Source organism: Condylura cristata, unplaced genomic scaffold (assembly GCF_000260355.1).
Source record: "Condylura cristata isolate star-nosed mole 26May11 unplaced genomic scaffold, ConCri1.0 scaffold00017, whole genome shotgun sequence".
NCBI classification, from domain to species: Eukaryota; Metazoa; Chordata; class Mammalia; order Eulipotyphla; family Talpidae; genus Condylura; species Condylura cristata.
In genome coordinates this window covers 2738967-2759581 of record NW_004567118.1, presented here as the reverse complement: position 1 = coordinate 2759581, position 20615 = coordinate 2738967, and the positions used below count along the sequence as shown (strand labels likewise).

General features: G+C 45.1%; 3 protein-coding genes across 4 annotated transcripts; 1 reads left to right on the top strand and 2 right to left on the bottom strand.

The window, feature by feature from the left end:
• Window positions 1–152: 152 nt before the first annotated feature.
• LOC101627027 (cytochrome c oxidase assembly factor 3 homolog, mitochondrial) lies at window positions 153–1323 on the bottom strand. Its single transcript, XM_004684140.2, has 2 exons — window positions 1092–1323; window positions 153–755 (listed from the first exon to the last, which is right to left on the bottom strand). The coding sequence occupies exons 1-2, from the start codon at window positions 1303–1305 to the stop codon at window positions 649–651; spliced, it is 321 nt and encodes a 106-aa protein (XP_004684197.1). The 5' UTR covers window positions 1306–1323; the 3' UTR covers window positions 153–648.
• A 374-nt stretch (window positions 1324–1697) lies between these two features.
• On the top strand, window positions 1698–8482 carry CNTD1 (cyclin N-terminal domain containing 1). The gene is made up of 7 exons (XM_004684139.1): window positions 1698–1866; window positions 4894–4969; window positions 5187–5355; window positions 6247–6409; window positions 6897–7041; window positions 7660–7756; window positions 8315–8482. Exons 1-7 carry the CDS (start codon window positions 1698–1700, stop codon window positions 8480–8482), a joined length of 987 nt encoding a protein of 328 aa, XP_004684196.1.
• Window positions 8483–9049: 567 nt separating this feature from the next.
• Window positions 9050–19131, bottom strand: BECN1 (beclin 1, autophagy related). Of its 2 annotated transcripts, none has more exons than XM_012726571.1 (12): window positions 18995–19131; window positions 18596–18742; window positions 16723–16790; window positions 15793–15851; window positions 15062–15152; window positions 14820–14956; window positions 14479–14673; window positions 12923–13069; window positions 11598–11747; window positions 11090–11150; window positions 10562–10704; window positions 9050–9832 (listed from the first exon to the last, which is right to left on the bottom strand). In XM_012726571.1, exons 2-12 carry the CDS (start codon window positions 18720–18722, stop codon window positions 9664–9666), a joined length of 1347 nt encoding a protein of 448 aa, XP_012582025.1. In that variant the 5' UTR covers window positions 18723–18742; window positions 18995–19131; the 3' UTR covers window positions 9050–9663. The 2 variants fall into 2 exon arrangements, with proteins under 2 accessions (XP_012582025.1, XP_004684195.1); XM_004684138.2 differs by having other exon boundaries at window positions 18596–18724.
• Window positions 19132–20615: the final 1484 nt, after the last annotated feature.

Genomic DNA, 20615 nt, shown 5'->3' with positions numbered 1-20615 from the left:
AATGGAAAAAGGCAGACAAGTGAGTAAGGATGTATTGTTCTTGGGGATACAGGGCAGAGAGTGATTGACCTTCCCCAAAACATGACTTAGTCTCAAAGAGCCCAGTGACATTTCCCCACCCTAAAGCATGCGGAAAAATCTCAAAGAAAAAGTAATTCTAGTTAAACATTTATAGCAGCTCCTTCGGGCATGCCACTGCTTCATCTACTGCCTACAGATCTTTCCATCTTGAAGTGTCATGCCATCCCTCAGTCCCAACACACTTATTTGGCTCCAAGGGAGAAGACACAGTTTATTTTTTTAACCCACTTTAGGTTCTAACACTGCACAGAGCGGCCTCCCCTACATCCATAGCAGTCAAGACCCTGACAGGGGAAGGGGGTAAATCATAAAGTCAGAAGCTTGAGAAATGTCAAGATCACAGCTCTCAAACAAGGAAACAAACTATAATCTCAGTCCCTGCACACAGTGAGTGTGAAGTTGGCCTTGAAATGCATAAATCTCTGGCTTCCTGGGCTCAGTCATCGTCCAAGGTTAGTAAGAAGACCAGCAATGCTGTGAATAGGTTTCCAATTCTACAGGGTTATGGGGCATCACCCATCATGTCATGGGCTCCAGCAGGTTGGAAGTGTGCAGTGCTCAACTGGATCAGGGTCCTGATGCCCTTGCCAAGGCGCGGGCGCGGGCAGCTTTGGCTTCCTCTTCCAGGTCATCTAGGAAACGCTCCTGGGACACTGAGTAGAAGGTGTAACCATCTGGGAACGTGGGTTCAGGAAACCACTTGGAAAATGCACGTTAGCTTTTCCTAAACCCTCTACTACCCTACCATCATTCTCTCGAACCAAAGACTCCATCTTCTGCCCTCTGCTCTTCTGAACCCTGGCCTCCACCCTCCTCCCCTCCTCCGTTATTACTAATAATCACAATTAAAAAGCAACTTAAAATAACAAGGTACAATTAAACGCTTGACTCAGCCTTACAAGTGGTCAAAACTTTCACAGTTCAGGCTCTTTCCACCACCCCCACAATGCCCTCCCACGCGCCTCCGCTCCCTTTCCCCTACCCCTCGGTTCTACAGTCCGGTCGGATACAGATAGCTAACACCAGGGCTCCAATGCCCAGGCCGGTCACGATGTTTCGAGTCCGCCGCTGTGGTAGCGCTTTCTGCCACTGGGCGAGCTGTACCTGCCGCATGAACTGCAGTTGCGCAGGAGTCAGCTTCTCCCGAGTTGGATCAATGCGCTGAGCCAGAGGGGCCTTGCCACTCTTGGCTTCCTGGGGGTCACCAGCTCCGGGGGCCGCCATGTTGTTGCTCCGCCCTTCAGTCGGGTGGCGCGGGCTGATTGGGAATTGCAGTCCCAGGCCGCCGCAGGGGATGCTGGGAGTTGTAGTCCTTCCGCTAAACGTGCGGCTTCTGACTTTGGGGGAAGGGCGGGGGTGAGGAGGGTGGGAACCTGTTGTGCTTTCTGATTGGCGGAGGGGTCCGCGGCCGTTGGGGCGGGAAACACGACCTCTCATGCGAGAGAAAGCTCGAGGCCGGTGTGCAAATAGGAGTCTCCTCAGACTTGAGGAGAAGACAAACACCGAGGGGTCGGAAGACGCCAGGGTGTGGCGAAAGGCTCTGGAGAGAAGCTAAGTGGACCGATTTGTGGGTCCAGTGAGCTGTGTAGGGGGGAGTCCAAAAAGGCTTCTGAAAAATGGACAGAGCTGTGAGGCCCAGATATGCCTCCCTCAGTGACTTTCAGTTTGGAGCTGCTGCCACAGAGACCATTGAAGACGCGCTGCTGCACTTGGCCCAGCAGAATGAGCAAGCCGTACTGGAGGCCACGGGCCGGATGGGCAGCTTTAGGGAGACCCGGATTGTGGGTGTGGATGCAGGGCCCGGGAGCGGGGTGTATGGGTGGTTGGGGGGCCTGTGTGAGGGATCGATCTGGGGCTTGAGCTCACTTCATTCAAACAAGTTTCCCTGGAAGCTGCTATAAACCATGAGCTGTGAGGAAAAGGAAGCAGCAGCACCTTGCGCTGGGCCCCAGGCTGTTTGGATTTGTAGCGTGCGTGCTGCGAGGGCCAGGCCTGCTCTCGGGCCATTATATGCAGCCTTCACCGGGTGTGAGGGAAAATCCCAAGTGGCTTGGCACAAGTGTGGTTAGATAAGTGACAAGCCGCGTAACCTTTCCGGGGATCGCAAGGCATGAGGGAAGGATGCGGGATGGGAAGGATTAAAGGTGCCCGGGCATGGCGGCTTGCAAGCAGGTCTTGGGAAAGGCGCCGTTTTGCTGGACCGAGGCGGCGGAGCCTTTCTACCCAAAGGTGCCCTGGGAGTAACGCTCAGGGAGTGTGTGTACAGGGTAAGCCAGGTTGGAAAGGGCACTGGCAAGCCTAGCCGAAACTAAGACTGGGAAGTGCTGGAGACATTCCACGTGGACCTTTGATTCCAAGTTGGAATACTTGGCTTAGTGGGACAACAGGAAAGCACTGAAAGTTTTTAAATTTTAGTTTTGCTAGAAGAACTGGAGTCAAGGCCAGTGGATTCACCAGAGACAGAGTGGGCAGCAGAACAGGTAGATTGACTGAGATACACTGCCATGGGGGTCACCTCCCTGGCCGGGGGTCCAACTCAGGCTGCAGGGAGACCCCGTACTGGTTTTTAAGTATGGGAGTGATATGACTGTAACCTCTAACTTCGAAAAAAATTCTTTGATTGTGATGGAAAGGATGGATTGGAGCCGAGGGAGGTTGGGGTAGGTAGACCAGTAGATCCTGTGTCAGTTACTTGCGTGGTAGAGCAGAGGGAATGGCAAAGAAGGACGAATTAAAAACATCTCAGAGGTAAAATCCAGGGATCTGCAATGGGTAAATTTAGGAAGCGAGTAAGGAGAGATGATTATGCTAAAGGGTTGAAACTTTGATACCGGGGTTACACTGGTGTCATTAACAGAAAACAGACATTTAAAACAGGAGGAAATGTGACTGTTGGGGAAAGCTTGGTTTTGGATATAATTAGTGTCAGGTCCTGTAAAACAGGAGGAGGAAGGTTTCTAGCTGGCTGTTTTTGTTTTTTTTTTTTAAGCCAAAAAGAGGTCAAACCTAGAAATAAAGACCTAGTTATCTCTGTAATGATGCTGTTGAAACTGTGGCACTGGGTTCCTAGAGAGAGAAAAAAGAAGCAAGACAAGGATAGTTCCTTTGGAAACTGTGTTCAAGGAATTGGAGAAGAGTCATGAAGGAAATGAAAGCAGTGCTTGAGGGAAAACAAGAGACCTTTGGAAGCCAAGAGGAGAATTTCATGAAGGGTAAAACTCAGCAGTTGTGGATATTTCAGGCATAATAACAGTTGGAATGATTATTGCAAAGGAATCATGTTATTTAATAGTTTGGACATATTTACTGACCTTTGAGATAATCACTTCAGCAAGTTGGGAAAAGTGAAGTCAAATTGCAGAACATTAGGGAGAGAATGATAACATAAGAGCAGTCGATATAAACCAGGTTTTCAAGAAAGTAGAAATGGAGCCCTAGTAGGTGACTAGAAGGGGGTGGTCTTTTAGCTAATAACAGAGTTGAGTATGTAAGTGCAGGAGGTGGAGCCACAGCAAGGAAGAGGTGTAACCATCATTCATTACACCTAACCCAAGCTTAGTTTCTTGGAAAATTAAACTGGAAAACAGAAACAATTGTCCACATAATTCAGACTAAAATAAAAAAAACCCCAATTACACACCCACCCATCACCACCATCACTACTAACAACAACAAAGAAACCTTAAATTCTGGGCAATGAAAGTTCTGGTTAATAACACAATTATGGGTTGTAGGGTATTTTGCTTCATTAACTGCTTGAACTAGTTCTCCTCTGCACTGGACATTGCTAGCAGAACTTTGGTCTTTTTAACAGGAAGCTTTTGTGCAGCCTATCTATGTATACAATGCCTAGTAGACTGTCTTGTGCTAGTTTGGCTTTGATAGTCTTTTTTTCCCCCGTAAGAAAGTCTATTTTTTAAACAGATATGATGATTTGACTATATAATTCTTTGCTGATTAAGTGCTGCAAGTTCCTAGTTCTGCAGGTGCTTTCTTTGTTGAGAACTAACTTTTACCTTTGTTTCCACCCTTTCACAATATTGCAAACTAAATAGAATTCTATCTGGGGTTGTTCTTTAAAAGTGAAATAGAGGCAGCCTAAAGTCTTGCCAAGGTATTTTTCCTTCCCTTCTTCCTAATGACCTTTTTGTCCCAAAATTGTGCTAAGCTCCCTGATTTATGGGGCTGTTTCTTCCAAACAAGTTGCTCCAAGTGAGAAACTTGCTCCTGGTGAGAGGCTCAGCCACCACAGATTTACCCAACAATCTGGAGGTGGAGAAATGATATCCAGCTGTAAGGTGAATCGTGTTTGTAAAGCAGTGGGAGTCCTCCAGAGGGTGGTTACTAAACAAATAGTGTTATAAAGAATATTGAAGCTCCAGGAGGGACCTTTCTGTTCCTGTCAACATTCCACTGAAAACAGAATATAGGGGTTAGGGTTTTTATCCATCCAAGAACCTCTCTTGATGCTGGGGTCTCAGCATGGTGTAGAGGCCAGTTAGACCAGCTGGTGTGTTTTGTGTGTTGCTGGCCAAGCCTTTTATCAGCTGAGGCCCATGGGAGGACTCCAGGGTCACCGAGGGGGCTTGGTCAGCCCTTGTCTTTGGCACTCAGCCAGCCTCCTTTCCATGCCTCTGATCTGCCTGCTGGCAGCAAAGGGAACTGAGCTCAGCTTGAGTTGTTTCAGTCTCATCTTTCTCACCTCCTGACCCTCTTCCCTTGGCCCGCTGTGGCCTTTATACAACACCCAGAGTTCACAGAGTGGTTTTGGTTGCACCTTGTGAGTTAGGCTCTTCTTTCCTGTTTTGGCAGAGTTTATTTTTCTCCTGTCTGAACAATGGTGTCTGGAGAAATCCGTGAGCTACCAAGCTGTAGAAATCCTAGAAAGGTAAAGCCTGATCCTAAGGCCGTCAATCTTTTTAAAAAGCACCAGTTGCCCCATACCACCAGCCCTGGTTTTATACCTTGCACCCTCTTTTACTTACCAATGTTAACTTTCTTAGCCAGCTATTAGTATTGGAGATAAGACTGAAGCATAATTCGAAGCACAAACTTCTTTTCATTAAGACGAATGTGGCTTGCTTACTTTCCCCCCTTTTCTATAGTTTTATGGTTAAGCAGACAGAGAATATCTGCAGACAAGCCACAATCCAGCCAAGAGGTAAAGCAGAACTTCAGAATTGGAGAACCCTGAAAGAGAAGCTTCTGGACAAGTTTATCCTGCGTCTCGTGTCATGTGTTCAGCTGGCAAGCAAGCTTTCCTTTCACTACAAAGTAAGGAGCTAGGGTCACCCATGGGTACCTGTGTATTTGAAAGAGACTAGCTCATCCAAAGGTATCTTTAAGACACCTACTCCTAGGCTTATGTGGACATTCCAGAGGGCAATTATGGTTCCTAAGCCCACACAGTCCACACAGTCACACAGAGGCATTATCTAATAGGCTGAAGTTTTGTTCCCAAAGTATAGTTGCTGGACAGATGCCATTGTTCATTCATACAGGTCACCTTCCCTCCCTGTGGATTCAAGGACAGTTTACATAAGGTGCCTGATTTGCCAACATACCTACCCATACTAAAGGCAAACACATGTAAGGATAAACTGTTCCCACATCACTATGCAACGCCTACATAGTGAAGTAGCATCCGTTTATTACTCTGTCTCCTGTGGGCAGATGCTGCAATAGGTAACCTGGCTACAACAGCACAAATATCTGTGCTGTCAAGGAATTTGATTAGCTAATGGGAGACGGTACAGGCAAATGTGAGAAAGTGCCCCCATCAGTGTAAATACTGCAGGCTATGAGTATACCTCATAAGCCTCAGAGAATCAAGGAAGTGCATTTAGAGAAAATGACTTCTTGCAGGGAGAGGTGTTGAGAAGAGGATGAGGAGCTGAGGAAAGCTGGGAGAGAAGAGAGTGGAGAAAGGGAGATCTGCATACAGGAAATATCATGTTTCGCCACGTGGAGAACTTGGTGGGTTTGGGAACTCCGTGTAGTTCTACATGAGATAGTGTAGTGTAAGGAGAAGCTACCAAGAAATACAAGATGAAGGCATAAGTTGGGTAGTGGAGGGCTGTGTTCATATACTGTCAAGATGTATGGTCTTTATTCTGACCTCTTTGATTCTCTCCCATTCATGTTGTTTTGTTTTTCTTTGTGTAGATAATCAGCAACATTACCATACTGAATTTCCTCCAGGCTCTAGGGTATCTCCACACTAAAGAAGAACTTCTGGAGTCAGAGCTTGATGTCTTGAAGTCCCTGAACTTCCAAATCAATCTGCCTACTCCCTTGGCCTACGTGGAGATGCTCCTGGAAGTTTTAGGTACTTTATGAAGTGTGTCGGGGGATGGGCTGGAGTCTCCCATAGAATGCAGTAAGAATGTGCCCAGGGGGTTGGGGGCAGTGGGCAGCACCTGCCAATGAAGACCAGCAGGAAGCCTGGGCTGATTGAGGGAAGTGCTCCTTCAGGGAAAGCAGTTCAGATCTCAGCACCCAGCTTCTATTTGAACTCACTGGGTTCTCTCTTATTGGAGAGAGGTGATTGTATAAAGAGGCATGAGATAAGAGAAGAACAAATATACTCTCATTGTATATATATATAGTGGTTGGAGATTTCTCTCTACATTTGTCCTTTACAATTGACCTCTAGCTAAAGAAGTTTCTTACAGTGGGCCAGAGCAACCAGGAAGCACACTAGCAGTCCAACAGCTTTATGTCACCTGTGTCCTTTACCATGACCTTTACCACTGGATGTTCTTTACCATGACCCTTACCACCTGTGTTCTTTACCATGTCTTTACTCCATCCAGGATACAACGGCTGTTTGGTCCCAGCCACACGTTTGCATGCAACTTGTCTAACCCTGCTTGACCTAGTCTATCTTCTGCATGAACCCATCTATCAGAGTCTGCTGAGGGCTTCAATAGAGAACACCACACCCAGTCGGCTGCAAGGGTAAGGCAACTCCTTTGGGGTAGGTTTCTTTCAGAAACAGGTCAGAAACATACCACAAGGACTTGGGGAATGGTATTAACCTAGCGAGGCATCTAGTTCAGAGGTAACCTGCAGGGTTCTAATTTCAGTGCTACTTGGCTATAGATGACTGAGCCCAATCAGCAAAACCCTAAAGGCTTTTCACTTTAAATCTAAATGACTTTAAGTAATTAACATACTTTCTCTTCTAGCTCTTTTATTGCTGCTTATAATTTGAGATTACTGGACTGCTTTTATAGTCACTGAAGGAAAATAGCCAGTCACAAGATCGTAACTTGGACAAAAGCATTTGATTACAGTAAAGGCAGACTGGTAAAAAGCCTCGCAGTTATACTTGTCAAGGAGACAGCTGGAACAACAAAAGGCCTATAACCATTCAGACATGAAGCTCATGTTCTAATCCCAGTTGAGTTGGGGGAGATTGGGGAGGGGCTAACCAGCGATTGACCATTTCATTCCACGTCTAAAAAATTCAAGATGAGCAACATAAACAACTCACAGTTGAAGTTCCGTGACCCTAAGATTTCAAAGATCTAGTTTCAGTCTAGCTCCAAAATTAATATGGTTTTAATTACTCAGGGAAAAGTTTACTTCAGTGAAGGAAGACTTCATGCTGCTGGCAGTGGGAGTCATTGCAGCAAGTGCTTTCATCCAAAACCATGAGTGCTGGAGCCAGGTATGCACCACTGAGCAGGACCAGCAGTCAGAATTCATTGAGCAGACAGCATTCTCTGTCCGTTAAAAGGAAACAGAACACAACCTATAAAAGATAAGTGCCAAGTCCCAGGATTAGGATGAAACAGCAGCATTTGGTAGAGGAAAAAACTAGGATAGGACTGAAGTGTTCTCAGCATTGCCCTTGAAACTGCAAAAGCCCAACATCACCTTGTTTGTTTCCCTTTATAATTTGCTGTTATGTCAAAGTCCAGAAATTATATCCTCTTAAATAAGAGAAAATGTCAAAGGCCAAATGTCCCCCTCCTACATTCCACACAGCTTATCTCCAGCAGAGTTAAAGTTTGGCCAAAACCTTCCATGCTCAGTATCAGAGCAAAGGTATCCTAATGTGATTTGGCCACTGGCAAATACTGGGATCTGGATTTAATCTTCTCTGTAAGTTCACTGAAAGGAAAAGCTTACATTTGTCTTGAGCCTCTAGCCCAATTGATGTATCTGTTTGTGCACTAAAACACATTGAGATTATTTAGTAATAAGAAATCTGTCTTTTCTGAAGGTTGTGGGCGATTTGCAGAGCATCACTGGCATTGCCTTGGAGAGCATTGTGGATTTCTCTTACGCAATCCTGACTCACAGCTTGGGAGCCAACTCTCCAGGGCCACGGCAGCCTGTCCCTTCCCACCTGGGGGCCAGAACTCTCAGGGCTGCTTCCTCCAACACATGAGGCAGGCAGGCCCTCTCAGATAAAAATAACCATCCAGTCATTATACACACATTCCTTTGTTTACTTTCATACTCAAGAGTACAAAAGTTCCAAGCATCTTTAGAGCAGTATTTTGTATTCCTACTTCACGCTTATTTTCTCTTAAGAGTTAAGGTGGACAAACATGTCCTTTTTGTCATCCTGAAAATGTCAAAGGGTTCGGAGGAGATATAATACTGTGAAGTTGATTTTTGCATAAGGTATTTATAGCTTTAACTCTTAAGTTCACTGAGGAAGAACACAAATTTGGAGATTACTAGGGGCTCAAAAACTGAGATCATCTGGGTTGACCTTGACTGAACATCATGGAGGCAGGCTTTATTTCCCCTTAAACATTCCTGTTATTGGAATCTACACAAATAAGTTTTCCTCCACAGCAATTTATTTTCATTAGCCTTTTAAAAAAATGAAAACTAAGCCCATTTCTAAATGTATTCCATCAGGATTTCCACAGACCCACACTTGAACTCAATCCTCCCAGACAGAATACAAAGTACTCTAAAGAAAAACCCAACAGTATACCTCTGGGCAGTTATCAGACTGTAGCAAATCTTTTATTACAAATAATTAAATCTCTCCATAACATCTCAAAACAGCATCAAACACCATTTCATAACTCTAACAGATCAGCGTGAGCATTCAGTACTAGAACCGAGTGAGGAGAAGTGTTACATTTCAAGCTTTTGATCATACCACATGGTGACCACACAAAGCTTATAGGCCATTTCCTCACATTATCAGCTGGGCCTCACACATCTCCTCTCAGTAGAGACAAAAATTTTTATTTCATATTGTAAGTGCACGAAGTTGAGAGAGATAAAATCCAGTGAAAACAAATCAATCTCAGTTCAACTCAGTCTTTTTAAAAAAGCAAACTTAAATTAGTTATTTTGAGTGGGGAGAGGGAAAAGAAGGCATTGGATTAGGAGTCAAACTATGACAAAGGCCGGTGGCTAGACATGACATGTTGTTGTGTTGGAAGCTTTCCGTCATCTCATATTTTATAATAAAGTGGCTTTTGTGGATTTTGTTGTTGTTACTGTAAACATGTGTTGTACCCGAATTGAATTTAAAACAATTTTTTGCAAACAAAACTTAAAGCCTGTAAGGCAAAACGTCCCTTCTGTCCCAAGGAAAAAAAATCATTTGTTATAAAACTGTGAGGACACCCAAGCAAGACCCCACTTAAGATTTGTCAACATGAACTTGAGAGCTTTTGTCCACTGTTCCTCAGAGTTAAACTGTGTTTTGATGGAATAGGAGCCGCCACTGCCGCCTGTGTCTTCAATCTTGCCTTTCTCCACATCCATCCTGTAAATGGACACAGCAGAGCTCATTAGTAACTGAGATCTGAATTAAGTCAGCTCTGGCAAATGGGCAGGGCCTTGATCATGGGATCATTCACGTCATTTTATCCATTAAAGAACTCCTGGCGAGCAACGGTAGTGTATTTTGGATTTGCTTGAAAGCCAAAAATCAAGAAAGCTATCACAAGAGCCTCATTGTCACTGTAGAGTGCAGGGACAGGACATACACCCAAATAGCTTGGAACAGAGGGTAAGACAGTCACAGAGCTCCTCACTGTTTTCCTAGGCATCTCCGAGCTCATGGGGTGCAGGGAGGAAGAAGGAAAAAACGCTTTGTTTGGGGTTGATAGAAGCAAATCAGCCTTCCTCTCTTCAACTAAGGTTTCTACCCGTCACTGGGATTCTGCACAGTTTGACCACAGGAAGCATTCCTGTATATTTCCAAAGGCTTCAGGGAAAAACCTTCCTGAAACTGGAAAGCAGGCTTGAGCTCTGTGCCAAGAGAATGTCCAAATGACCTCGGACAACACTTTTTCTCTAGGGGCCAGGTGGTCACATTCTAGCCACCTAGCAGCACCGGATCAGTCTTTGCCTATCAGTGTCAGGTGACTCTGCACCACTTTCTGTTTTCCCATCATTTACTTTGTTTTTCCTCCACCCTTAATGCCCTACAGTTTTGCTCAATTTGGTCCTACTTCTACTGTAGGTTCATTGAGCTCTGTGGAATACTGACCTGTAAGGAAGACAAAAGCGTGTCTCGCCTTTTTCAACCTCTTCTTTGAACTGCTGCACACAGTCCAGGAAAGCCACCATTGCATGGTCAAACTTGTTGTCCCAGAAAAACCGCAACCCCCCGGAACAGTATAACGGCAGCTCCTGGCAGGAAGAGAGAATTGGCTGTGGGTGTGGCATCAACAGGTGGCCCAAGCCTGCGCCCCATCCTGCCGCTCTCCCAAGTCAGTCTGTCAACAGTAACGTGGGCAAATAACACATCTGGAACTGTTTTGCCATCGATAGGAATGTATTATACCGCAATGACCCCTTCCTCATCCCAGTACACACACCTCTCATCGGCCCACATCCTCCTCAACAAACTGTAAAAACCTAATGTTTTCTCTACAGGCTCCTAAGAACTAATCCTAAACTAGGCAAGACAGTGAACAAGAAATTGGTTCTTTGTGAATAGCTCAGTCTAAGAAAACTGTTTCATTAGCAGGGGTAAGAATTCTGCATCCCAGTGGAAACGGAGCTGCCAGAGTACCTTGGATTTGTCTGTCAGAGACTCCAGATACGAATGGTTTCCATAGGGAACAAGTCGATACCTAGAAAGGAGATGCAGACAGAGATGGACACAGGACTCCCTGTAAAGTGGTTACTGGGGTGTTATAATCCAATGATTTCGTTTCCACCCAACCAAAAGACTTATTATCCTCATCCCTCCCTTTCACCTCCCCAGAGGTTCCACGCTTAAATGATTTTGTTTACTGAACAAACTACATTTATTATACAGATGTTTGGGGGCCTTTTATGGGCAAATGGGTATTTTGCTTTAAATTTAAAAATAAAAGAACACTCAGATTTTAGAGATAGGAGGCGTGGCCATGTGATCAGTCTACTGCTCGGTCTACGAACCCTGCAGTGCAGGCAAAACCAGCAGCGGACAACAGTTGGGAGCAAGAACTCATGGCCAAGGGGAAAGCAGTAGCAGGCGGAAAATACAGATCACATCAAAGACACCCCTTACTCCCGCAGAAGGGCTGCAATTTTACCTCTGGAATTTCAGACCCATCTTATTGGCCAGAGCATGGAGCAGCAACACTGTCTGGCCCCAGGCAGCGTTAATCTCATTCCATTCCACAGGAACACTGGGCAGACGGCCCAGTCTGAAGTTATTGATTGTGCCAAATTGTCCGCTGTGCCTACAGAAGAAGGCAAGGGCAGAGAAAACACAGGAAGAACTGAAAACAAGCAACTCCTAAAACTTCCTGTTCTCACCCCAAACCGAGCTCTAGACTGATACACCGAAGATCTTCTTGGCTCTTCAAATGTATATCAAAAAGCTCCCTTGCCTGCTCCTCCATGGTCAAAGCAGAAATTCAGCTGTCATCCTTGAACATCTCATCCCTCTTACCCCCAGAAACGACTAAGTTCTGTTGATTCTATCTCCTAAAGCCCTTAAAACTGTCCACTTCTCTCCAAACTCAATGCCAGCACTGTTTTCCTATTTGGGTGCCTACTGACAAGCCTCCTTACCTACACACTGCCCTCCTCTCCCCAGCCATTCCCCACACTGCAGGTAAAGTCACTACTCACAAATGCAAATACAGTCAAGTCACTTTCCTGCCCCAAACGCTTTATCCAATTTCTTTTGGATCAAGTCCAACTCCCTTAGTGAGGCCGACAAGATCCTTCAGGAACTGATAACTCTCCAGTTTTATATCCCATCACTCTCCCCTTTACAATCTGAGTCACAATAAAGTCCTTTCAGAGCTCTGAACTCACCACTCCCACTTTCCCGTTTCTTTGCACATAATGTTCTCTGCCAGAAACAACCCCCTCCCTCTGCAGACTTCCACTTTCCGTCTCAGCTTAAACATCAACCCCTTCTGGGAAAACTTTCCATGCAGGCCTCCCAAGTTAGGTAAAGTGCCCTTATGTGTTCTCGCAGTGCCCGAGGTTTGTCCTTATCACACTGTGTTACTTATTTATCCATGCTGCCCACTAAATTATGCACAGAGGACAGAATGCACAACCTTTGCTATTGCACTTCTAGTGCTTAGCACAGTGCCTACCATAGTAGGTGCTCAAGATACTAGTTAAATGGACACAACTTTCAAATGAACTAATAACTGCATGACCCTGGAGAGAGTAGTCCACACGCGCGGACCAAGTCTTCACACAGCTGAGACTCAGATTCTTCCCTTTCCTTGGAGGAATAGATGTCATCAAACTCTAGAATCCCAGCACCCTGACTGTGTTTCTCCCATCATGAGGCATGAAAGATACCAGGATGGGGTGAAGGTGCCATGCAGTCCATTTTGTGGGAGATGGACCCCCTGCTATCTAGTGCTTCCCAGTTTCCAGCCTGCATTACCAGATGTGAAAGGTCGCATTAAAGACATTGGTTTTCTTCAATTTTTCCAGTTGAATCTGGGCATAACGCATCTGGTTTTCTACACTCTTCAGTTCATCATCCAGTTCCAGCTGTTGTCGTTTAAATTCACTGTACTCCCTTTGATACCTGTGAGCAGCAAAGGTGTCATTAAAAACTATCAGTTGGGGGCTAGATTTTCTTTCTCACCACTCTGGTTAATGATTTATTCCACTGATTAAGGTTACATCTAGTTATGGCACCCTTTATATTTAGTAAAGACCCCCCCACCCCCGACAGGAACATCATGCCCTAGCTGTTTTGTCTGGGAGGGACAAATGTCTCAAAACCGGCTGCTGATTAAGTGGAGAAAAACAGGGCTCTCTCAAAGCAGGAACCAACACCTCTAGGAAATACCTTTATATTTCTGATTTTTTTTTTTTTTAGATTTATTTATTTAGCATATAAGAGCTGGGGTACAGGCCAGAGATGCAGGGGATAAGAGGATTCACCAGAGACAGAGTGGGGATCAGAACAGGTAGATTGACTGACATACACTGCCGTGGGCAGGGTAACAGAGGTCTGCTGCTCTCCAGCAGGGGATTGAACTCATGCTGAAATGGCTGTGGATAGCTTCATAGTGCTGGGTCTTAATTCCTTCGGCCACCCGGGAGAGCTCTTTCTGGTCTTTTTTTTTTTTAACGCATACATACCAGAACTGGGATGTAGGCCAGTGGCGGGGGGTGGGGGGTCGAAGGAGGTTGTTTGAAAGAATTCACCAGACACAGAGTGGAAAGCAAAACAGGCAGACTGAGTGAAATACACTGTTGAGGGGAGCAGTGGGTGAGGCAGGAGAGGTCTGCTGCGCCGTGTAGGTCACCTCCCCGGCCGGGGATCGAACTCATGCTGCAGTGGCTGTGACAGATTGATTGCACTGAGACTTAGCCCCTGTGCCACCAGGGAGGCCCTCTGTTTCTGATCTTTTCCAGAAATAAAGCTAGTGAGTTATGAGAGGTTTCTTCCACAAACTGCCCATACCAAACCTCTATAACTTCATTGTCCTTTAATGAATAGCACACTTTCCATGGAGTGTGCTACACTACTCTATGAAAAAATTAATTTTCTCTGCTCCTTACTTCCCCAACTTTAGTTAGTATGGACAAGAGTCAATCACTCCTCTAGTAGACAAAAGGTTCTCTCAGGCTGAGCACCAATGTAATGTTTGAACTGGGAAAGAATGAATATAGGTCAGCAAGCTCATCTTCCCAGCAGAGGACACAAAGGTCAGCAGTTGACTTAGCCAAATATGCCCAGGTCCCTACAGGACAGAGTTGCCTCCGGGGCCCTGGTTTCTGCACTCTGCATTTAAACAATATACTTTCTGCACTTAATCCTGCTGCCCCTTCATATATTACCTTTCCAACCTCTAGAATCAGGGCTTAGAGACATTAAGCAGGATAGCAGACTATAGCTGATAAACTAATCTGACACATTCAGCTGCTGGAACCTTCAGACAGGAAGGTACAAAAATGGCAGGGGGGGCAGGGGTGACCACTCACTGGGCTTCTTCTTGGTCCAGTCTCTCAGCCTCAGCCTGGACCTTCTCGAGATTTTCTGCTACTATCTTACGGTTCTTTTCCACATCCTCTAGCTCTTGGATTAGCCTCTCCTCCTCCAACGCCAGCTCCTTTAGCTCCAGTTGTAGCTGTTCACTGTCATCCTCCTTCATTTGCTCTAACATCTCCAAACAGCGCCTGCCAGGCACACAGAGTGTAAACTTACCAGAGCGAAGTAGTATGTTTGCCTGAGTTGAGGACGCTCTGGGGGAAGGGCTAGTCTCAGAGAGGGAGCGATCTAAGACTCAGATCTGTTTCCAGGTCACGGCTCTGGAGGCACTCACTTGTAGTTCTGACACTCATTTTCAGTGACGTTGAGCTGAGTGTCCAGCTGGTCTAAAAGAGTATCTGTGCATTCCTCACACAGTGGGTGATCCACATCTGTCTGGCCTGACATGATGTCAAAAAGGTCCCCTGTGACCTGGAGGTGGGGGACAGTCAGGATTGGGCCTGATTACTACCAACTACTCGCCCTTCCCCAACCAGGCCCCTGTTGCAGGCCCACATTGGAATGAAAGTGACTTGCCTTCAATCTTCGGCTAAGGTTCTCCATGGTGCCGCCATCAGATGCCTCCCCAATCAGAGTGAAGCTGTTGGCACTTTCTGTAGACATCATCCTGCAGACAGCCCCCCGCCCATGGGCCACATGAGGGAGCAGAGAGGCCTCCTCCACCTACTGCAGTGCCAGTGGCAGAGACTCTCAAGCACCGGCTGAGGGGCCTCAAGTCACATACCCACTCCTAGCCCGACTGACCTCCCAAGGGCACCTCTCTCCCAGGGGAAGGCCATGCTGGTCTTCCACAGGGGCACTCAGCACGAAGGTTGGCCTGGATGGACTAAGGAGGGAGAGGGGCATCAAAAACTGATAGATGTGTATCCACAGTAAAAAGGAAGGAGTCAGGAAAGACTACTTTTTAACAATACACCTCTGGTCACTGTCACATGCGCCAGTACCAGAAACTTGAATATCTACCAATATTTGCTATTTTAAAACTTTTCGAATCTATCTCTTTTACTAGTCAATCACTCCCTTCACAGTTATTATCCCTATAATAGTTTTCATCCCTCAGAATGGCTATAAGAAAAACTCAATACTAGAAGGTGATGGGTCAGGTACAAGGGAATATATCTTTTGTGGAAATGTCAAAAGGCTAAGTGATGATTCAGTGCCATCACCCCGCTCCAGGTGTGGAGTTCTGGGTTCAATTAAGATTCTACTGGCCTTTGGCAAGGAACAGGGGGCTGAGTAGTAGGCACCTGGCTGGGGGGATGAATCTGCGAGAGACACCATCCTGGCGAGTTTCAATAAATGGCTCCTGGGAAGGAAATAAGAGGACATTAGAATTCTGGCCACTTAGGAGTGGAGTATATTTCCTAAACAGCCTCGGAAGTACTTGGCTTTCTCCTTGATTGAAAAAACAAATCTTGACAAAACAGAGAATTGAGAAATGGGCATTATTTAGCCAATCTTTGGATATGCAAACAGCCTCAAATCCCATTTGTTTTTTTTTGTGGACAACAGCATTTTCTGACTATGTTATACTCTATATAGGCAAAGTTGCATTTTCTCAACACTTAACCACTGATTAGGGGAGAGAATGCCATAAATCACGGCAGAGAAAAACTTAGATCACACTGCAATGAAGTTTGCCATAGCACAGAACAAAGCAGACTATTTTTATGTCTTTAATATTTAATTTATAATGGAGCAAAATCTTACGGTATCTAACATTGGCAATGAAAATCATCACTGAAGTAGATCAACAGAAGGTTTAAAAATGACAAGTTCTCTAACACTGGCAGTCCTTTTTGCCTAGGGAATCATACAATTCACCATCCACACCAAGATACTTTTGAGAATAAATAAAAGTAGATATTAACAATTGACTATGGCAAGAGATATAAACCCAGATGGCCGTGGGGGGTCAACCTGGACATCAAGGTCCTCCCATGTCCCATCTGTAACAGCTTATAATTCCTCTTCAAATAAAGAGCCTCTTCCCACATTTCTTAATGGATGGCACATGTGTAGCACCACAACCTGACGTGTATTCTGTCCCTCCAATTATCCACATTGGCCTTGTTATATATTATCTGTCATGAACCACAGATTCCAAAAGTAAGAGTGAGCCCCAGGAGCAACGAGTATTCTGACAAAATCCAGTGTGCATTCCAGTATTTTCATACCTCTCCTGAGTTAGCCTCTTCCTCCTGGGTCTCTCCTGGTTTCACTTGGGCTGTGGCAAGTAGTGGAGCTAAGGACAAGGAAAATATTGAGTCAGACAGTCCTACCAAAGACAGAGGGCATATGAAAATATATAAAAAGAGTAACAAATATCATCACCAGTACTTTTAATACATAGAAGAATCTCATCTTCTTTCCATTACCCCTCCCCCTCCCATTAATTCAGATTAAGGATTTTTTTTTCTGGTATAATGGCATCATGATGTTTCCCAAAAAAATCAAAAAATATCTTTCAAAAACATTACAATATATGCCATAACTATGTTTGGGATTTGCTTCAAAATAATTCTGAGTGGAAGAGGAACAGATGGAGCTATAAATGAAGTATTATTCAACAATGCATTGATGATTGTTGAATCTAGATAATGGGTATGTGAGGATACGTTACATACTTTATAACATCCCCTGTCCCCGAAATAATTGGGAAGGAACACAAGGGATATTTCTTGAAAGATGAAAACTTTCTAAATGACACTGATCTAAGTGACATGATGTATCCATTCATCAAAAATGTGTAACTAAGATTTGTGTATTTTCGATGCATGGCAATTTACCTTTAAAAAAAAAAGGTGGCACAAGGGATTAAGTCTCAGCACTATCAAGTGATCAGCAGCCAATGAAGCACTTCCCTGCCAGGAAGTGACCCAAATAGTGGAGCAGACTTGTCGTGTCTCACTCACTGCTCCCCTCCCCAGTATGTTTCAGTAGATCTGCCTGTCTTTCTCCCTACTCTGTCTCTGGCGAATCATCTCACCTCTCCGAATCTCTGACCCCATATCTCTGGTGATGATATTTGTTACTCTTTTTATATATTTTCATATGCCCTCTGTCTTTGATAGGACTGTCTGACTCGTAGGCACAAATAAATAAATCTTTAAAAAAATTTTAAATAATAAAATTAAAGAGTAATAAACAAAATAATTAAATGGGGATAGGCAGTGAGCAACAATATAGACAACACAAGAATAGCAGAATGTGGCTAATGTTGAAGCTGGGTGACAGATAAAAGGGGAATTCATTATCCTCTTGACTGTATGAAATTTTCCATAAGAAAACATGTAAATATATAAAAAAGTTATTATTTCCTTAAAAAAGAGAAATAAGGTAGTAATTGCTAATGTTTATTATTATTTGCCTAGTATATTCCTACATATATCTGTCATATTTGCACATTACAACTACTTTGAGGTCTTTGTACACTTTACAGATAAAGAAACCACAGTTTGTCCAAGGCTTAGAGAAAGGTGAAGTAACTTGCAATAAGCCATTCAGCTGGTAAATGGCAACCAGGATTTAAATCCAAGCAAGCTGACTCCAAAACCATGAGTTCCTTTAAACTGTTTTCTCTTTGTTCTCTAGCTTTCTCCTTTCTTTAAACTCTTAAGACTCTGTTCCTCCACTTACCAGCTGCTGGCTATTAGATAAGTTCCTTAACCTCCCTGTGCTTTAATCCCTCATCTGTTCAGTGATGATAATGATGGCACTACTCCATAGGTGTAGGTGGAAGAAATGAAGTGTGTAATGCACCTGGTATATGACAAGTCCTCAATAAATAGCATTTATTACCGCATACCATTATATATACATATTCCATTACTCTGAAACAACAGAAGCAGAAATTTAATGACCTTTCTTTGCAATAGGAAACTCTCAGGAAAGTGTAAGAACTCTAAAACAGAAAGCCAGAGAGATGTGACTTGCCCTACGTTCACACGGTGAGTCTTGACCGACTACACAAACACCTTGAGAACTTGATCGCTAAAGCTGCCCACTTTCCAAGCTCCTGACCACCCTCTTTCCAAGGGTCTCGCTGACCTGTAAGCTCCTGGATGGTGACACGGTCCAGGATCTTGAAGCTCGTGTCCAGTTTCAGGGGCTGGCTGCAGCGCTGGCACACGAAGCTCACCTGCATGGTGCTGCTGGATGTCTTAGAGCCCTCCATCCCTGCGGCGTGAAGAGGCGCTATCAGGGAGAATCAGCGTCCTTGAAGCCCAGGCCCAGGACTACCACCTGCCTTTGCTAATGTGATAGGAGGTAAATCCCCACCCGCGCCGATCCCTCTAGGAGTCGTCCGATACCAGGTGAACCCGCTTCCGGGGCAGCCCCGGGAAAAGCAGTTAACAGCCCAGAGTCAGGGAGGGGCTGCTACAGGGGCAGTGAAGGTTCCCTGGGCCCCTTCTAAGGTCCACGTTCAGCACCCCCAGTGCTCTTCACCTCGGGACCCGGGTCCCGCCACCCTGTTGTAATCTATCGTGGGGGAACCGTGGCCGCGGGCCGGACCCGGACCCAGGCCTCCAGAATTGCCATCGCCCAGTTTTCAGCTACTTCCCGGTCCGCCAGAGGAGACTTCCGCCCCGACCGGATGTGACGCCACGGCGGCTGCCTCCGCTCCGGCGGGCGGTTCTGGGCGACCCGCGCACGGTCCCGCCTGCGCCCCCTGGAGGCTGACTTGGGAAACGCGCCGGGTTCCGCGGAGGGTCTAAGCCTCGGGAAGGGGGCGGGCCCAGTCGAGAGCGAACGTGACCCGGTGCAGCTTTAATTCAAGACTTCTCCCGATTTGCCACTTCTGAGCGGCACTTTAATTCTTCCGCTTTTTCAGTTTTTTAAAAGTTTCTGCTTAAGAGAGCTGAGTTTTCTTTCAGACACACTGAGCATGGTAGACGTCCTTGGGGAAGGTTAAGGGGGTAAAATGCATTATGTTTTGTGTTTGAATTTTCAATTATTAAGGGAAGTAGAATATACTCCAACACTGAAATGTGTTATGGTTATAAAACTAAACCATTTGTGTCTTGCTGCAGGAATAACTCAGTGAAAGTTATGTTTTTTTAAAATAACTTTTTAAAAAGTTTAAAAGTAACCTTTTTTTTTTTTTAAAGGAAACCCAATATACAAGGGGATTTATGTAGTAAAACTAGTATTACAAATCAGTGGGGAAATTAGGTACTTAATGAGCCATGCGTGGGGCCCAAAGACATGTAGATATGGTGAGATGAACCGTTTGCTTCAGTCTTGATACCAAAAGAAGTTCCAAGTTGGTCACAAATTTAAGCATCTAAAATACAGTAATTAAAGTTACCAAGTGAAAACATGAATGAATATTTTTTATAAACTCGGAGAAGGTCTAAGCATGGCCTTTCATTCTTTTTTTTGTAAAGGAAAATACTGAATTTCACTTTTTTAAAAAAACCGTTGTTTTTTTTTAAGATTTATTTATTTATGCATACAGAACTGGGGTACAGGTCAGAGGCGCAGGGGCAATGAGAGGATTCACCAGAGACACAGTGGGGGGCAGAACAGGCTGAGAGAGGAAATACACTACTGCAGGGAGCAGCGGGTGAGACAAGAAAGGTCTGCGAGGCCTGAGCGGTGGGCTGCGCCATATGGATCACTTCCGGGGTGGGGGATCGAACTTGCACTGAAGTGACCCGGCCAGCTTCTCAGTGCTGCGCTTTCACTTCTTGGAAAGTATGACATTCTGAACTATAAAAGACGTTGTAAATTTTTTTTACATAGGAAAATAGTTGTAAATAATAAGCGATTTCTTCCATATACAAAAATCTATTCAATCAATAAAAATACCAATAAACCGGGCCCTCCCTAGTGGCACAAAGGGTTAAAGCACAGCACTGTGGAGCTAGCGGCAGCCAGGACATTCTGAGTTGTATCCCAGGCCAGGGAGTGACCCACATGGCACACAGACCTTTCCGTCTGGCCGCTGCTCCCCTCGGCAGTCTATTACAGTCATTCTGCCTGTTCTGCTCCCCATTCTGTCATCTTTCTGTCCCTGCACATCTGGCCTGTACCCCAGTTCTGTATGCATAAATAAATCTTGTTT

What these genes read in the sequence shown, in the direction of transcription:
- LOC101627027 (XM_004684140.2), bottom strand. Translation starts at nt 1,305, where the DNA reads ATGGCGGCCCCCGGAGCTGGTGACCCCCAGGAAGCCAAGAGTGGCAAG. An exon ending in AGCCCTGGTGTTAGCTATCT is followed by an intron (nt 756 to 1,091) that starts GTATCCGACCGG and finishes CCACGTTCCCAG; the next exon opens with ATGGTTACACCTTCTACTCA.
- CNTD1 (XM_004684139.1), top strand. Translation starts at nt 1,698, where the DNA reads ATGGACAGAGCTGTGAGGCCCAGATATGCCTCCCTCAGTGACTTTCAG. An exon ending in TAGGGAGACCCGGATTGTGG is followed by an intron (nt 1,867 to 4,893) that starts GTGTGGATGCAG and finishes CTGTTTTGGCAG; the next exon opens with AGTTTATTTTTCTCCTGTCT. An exon ending in ACACCCAGTCGGCTGCAAGG is followed by an intron (nt 7,042 to 7,659) that starts GTAAGGCAACTC and finishes TTAATTACTCAG; the next exon opens with GGAAAAGTTTACTTCAGTGA.
- BECN1 (XM_012726571.1), bottom strand. Translation starts at nt 18,722, where the DNA reads ATGGAGGGCTCTAAGACATCCAGCAGCACCATGCAGGTGAGCTTCGTG. An exon ending in AAGAGGCTAACTCAGGAGAG is followed by an intron (nt 15,852 to 16,722) that starts GTATGAAAATAC and finishes TTTCCTTCCCAG; the next exon opens with GAGCCATTTATTGAAACTCG. An exon ending in CGCTTTTGTCTTCCTTACAG is followed by an intron (nt 9,833 to 10,561) that starts GTCAGTATTCCA and finishes GTCCATTTACAG; the next exon opens with GATGGATGTGGAGAAAGGCA.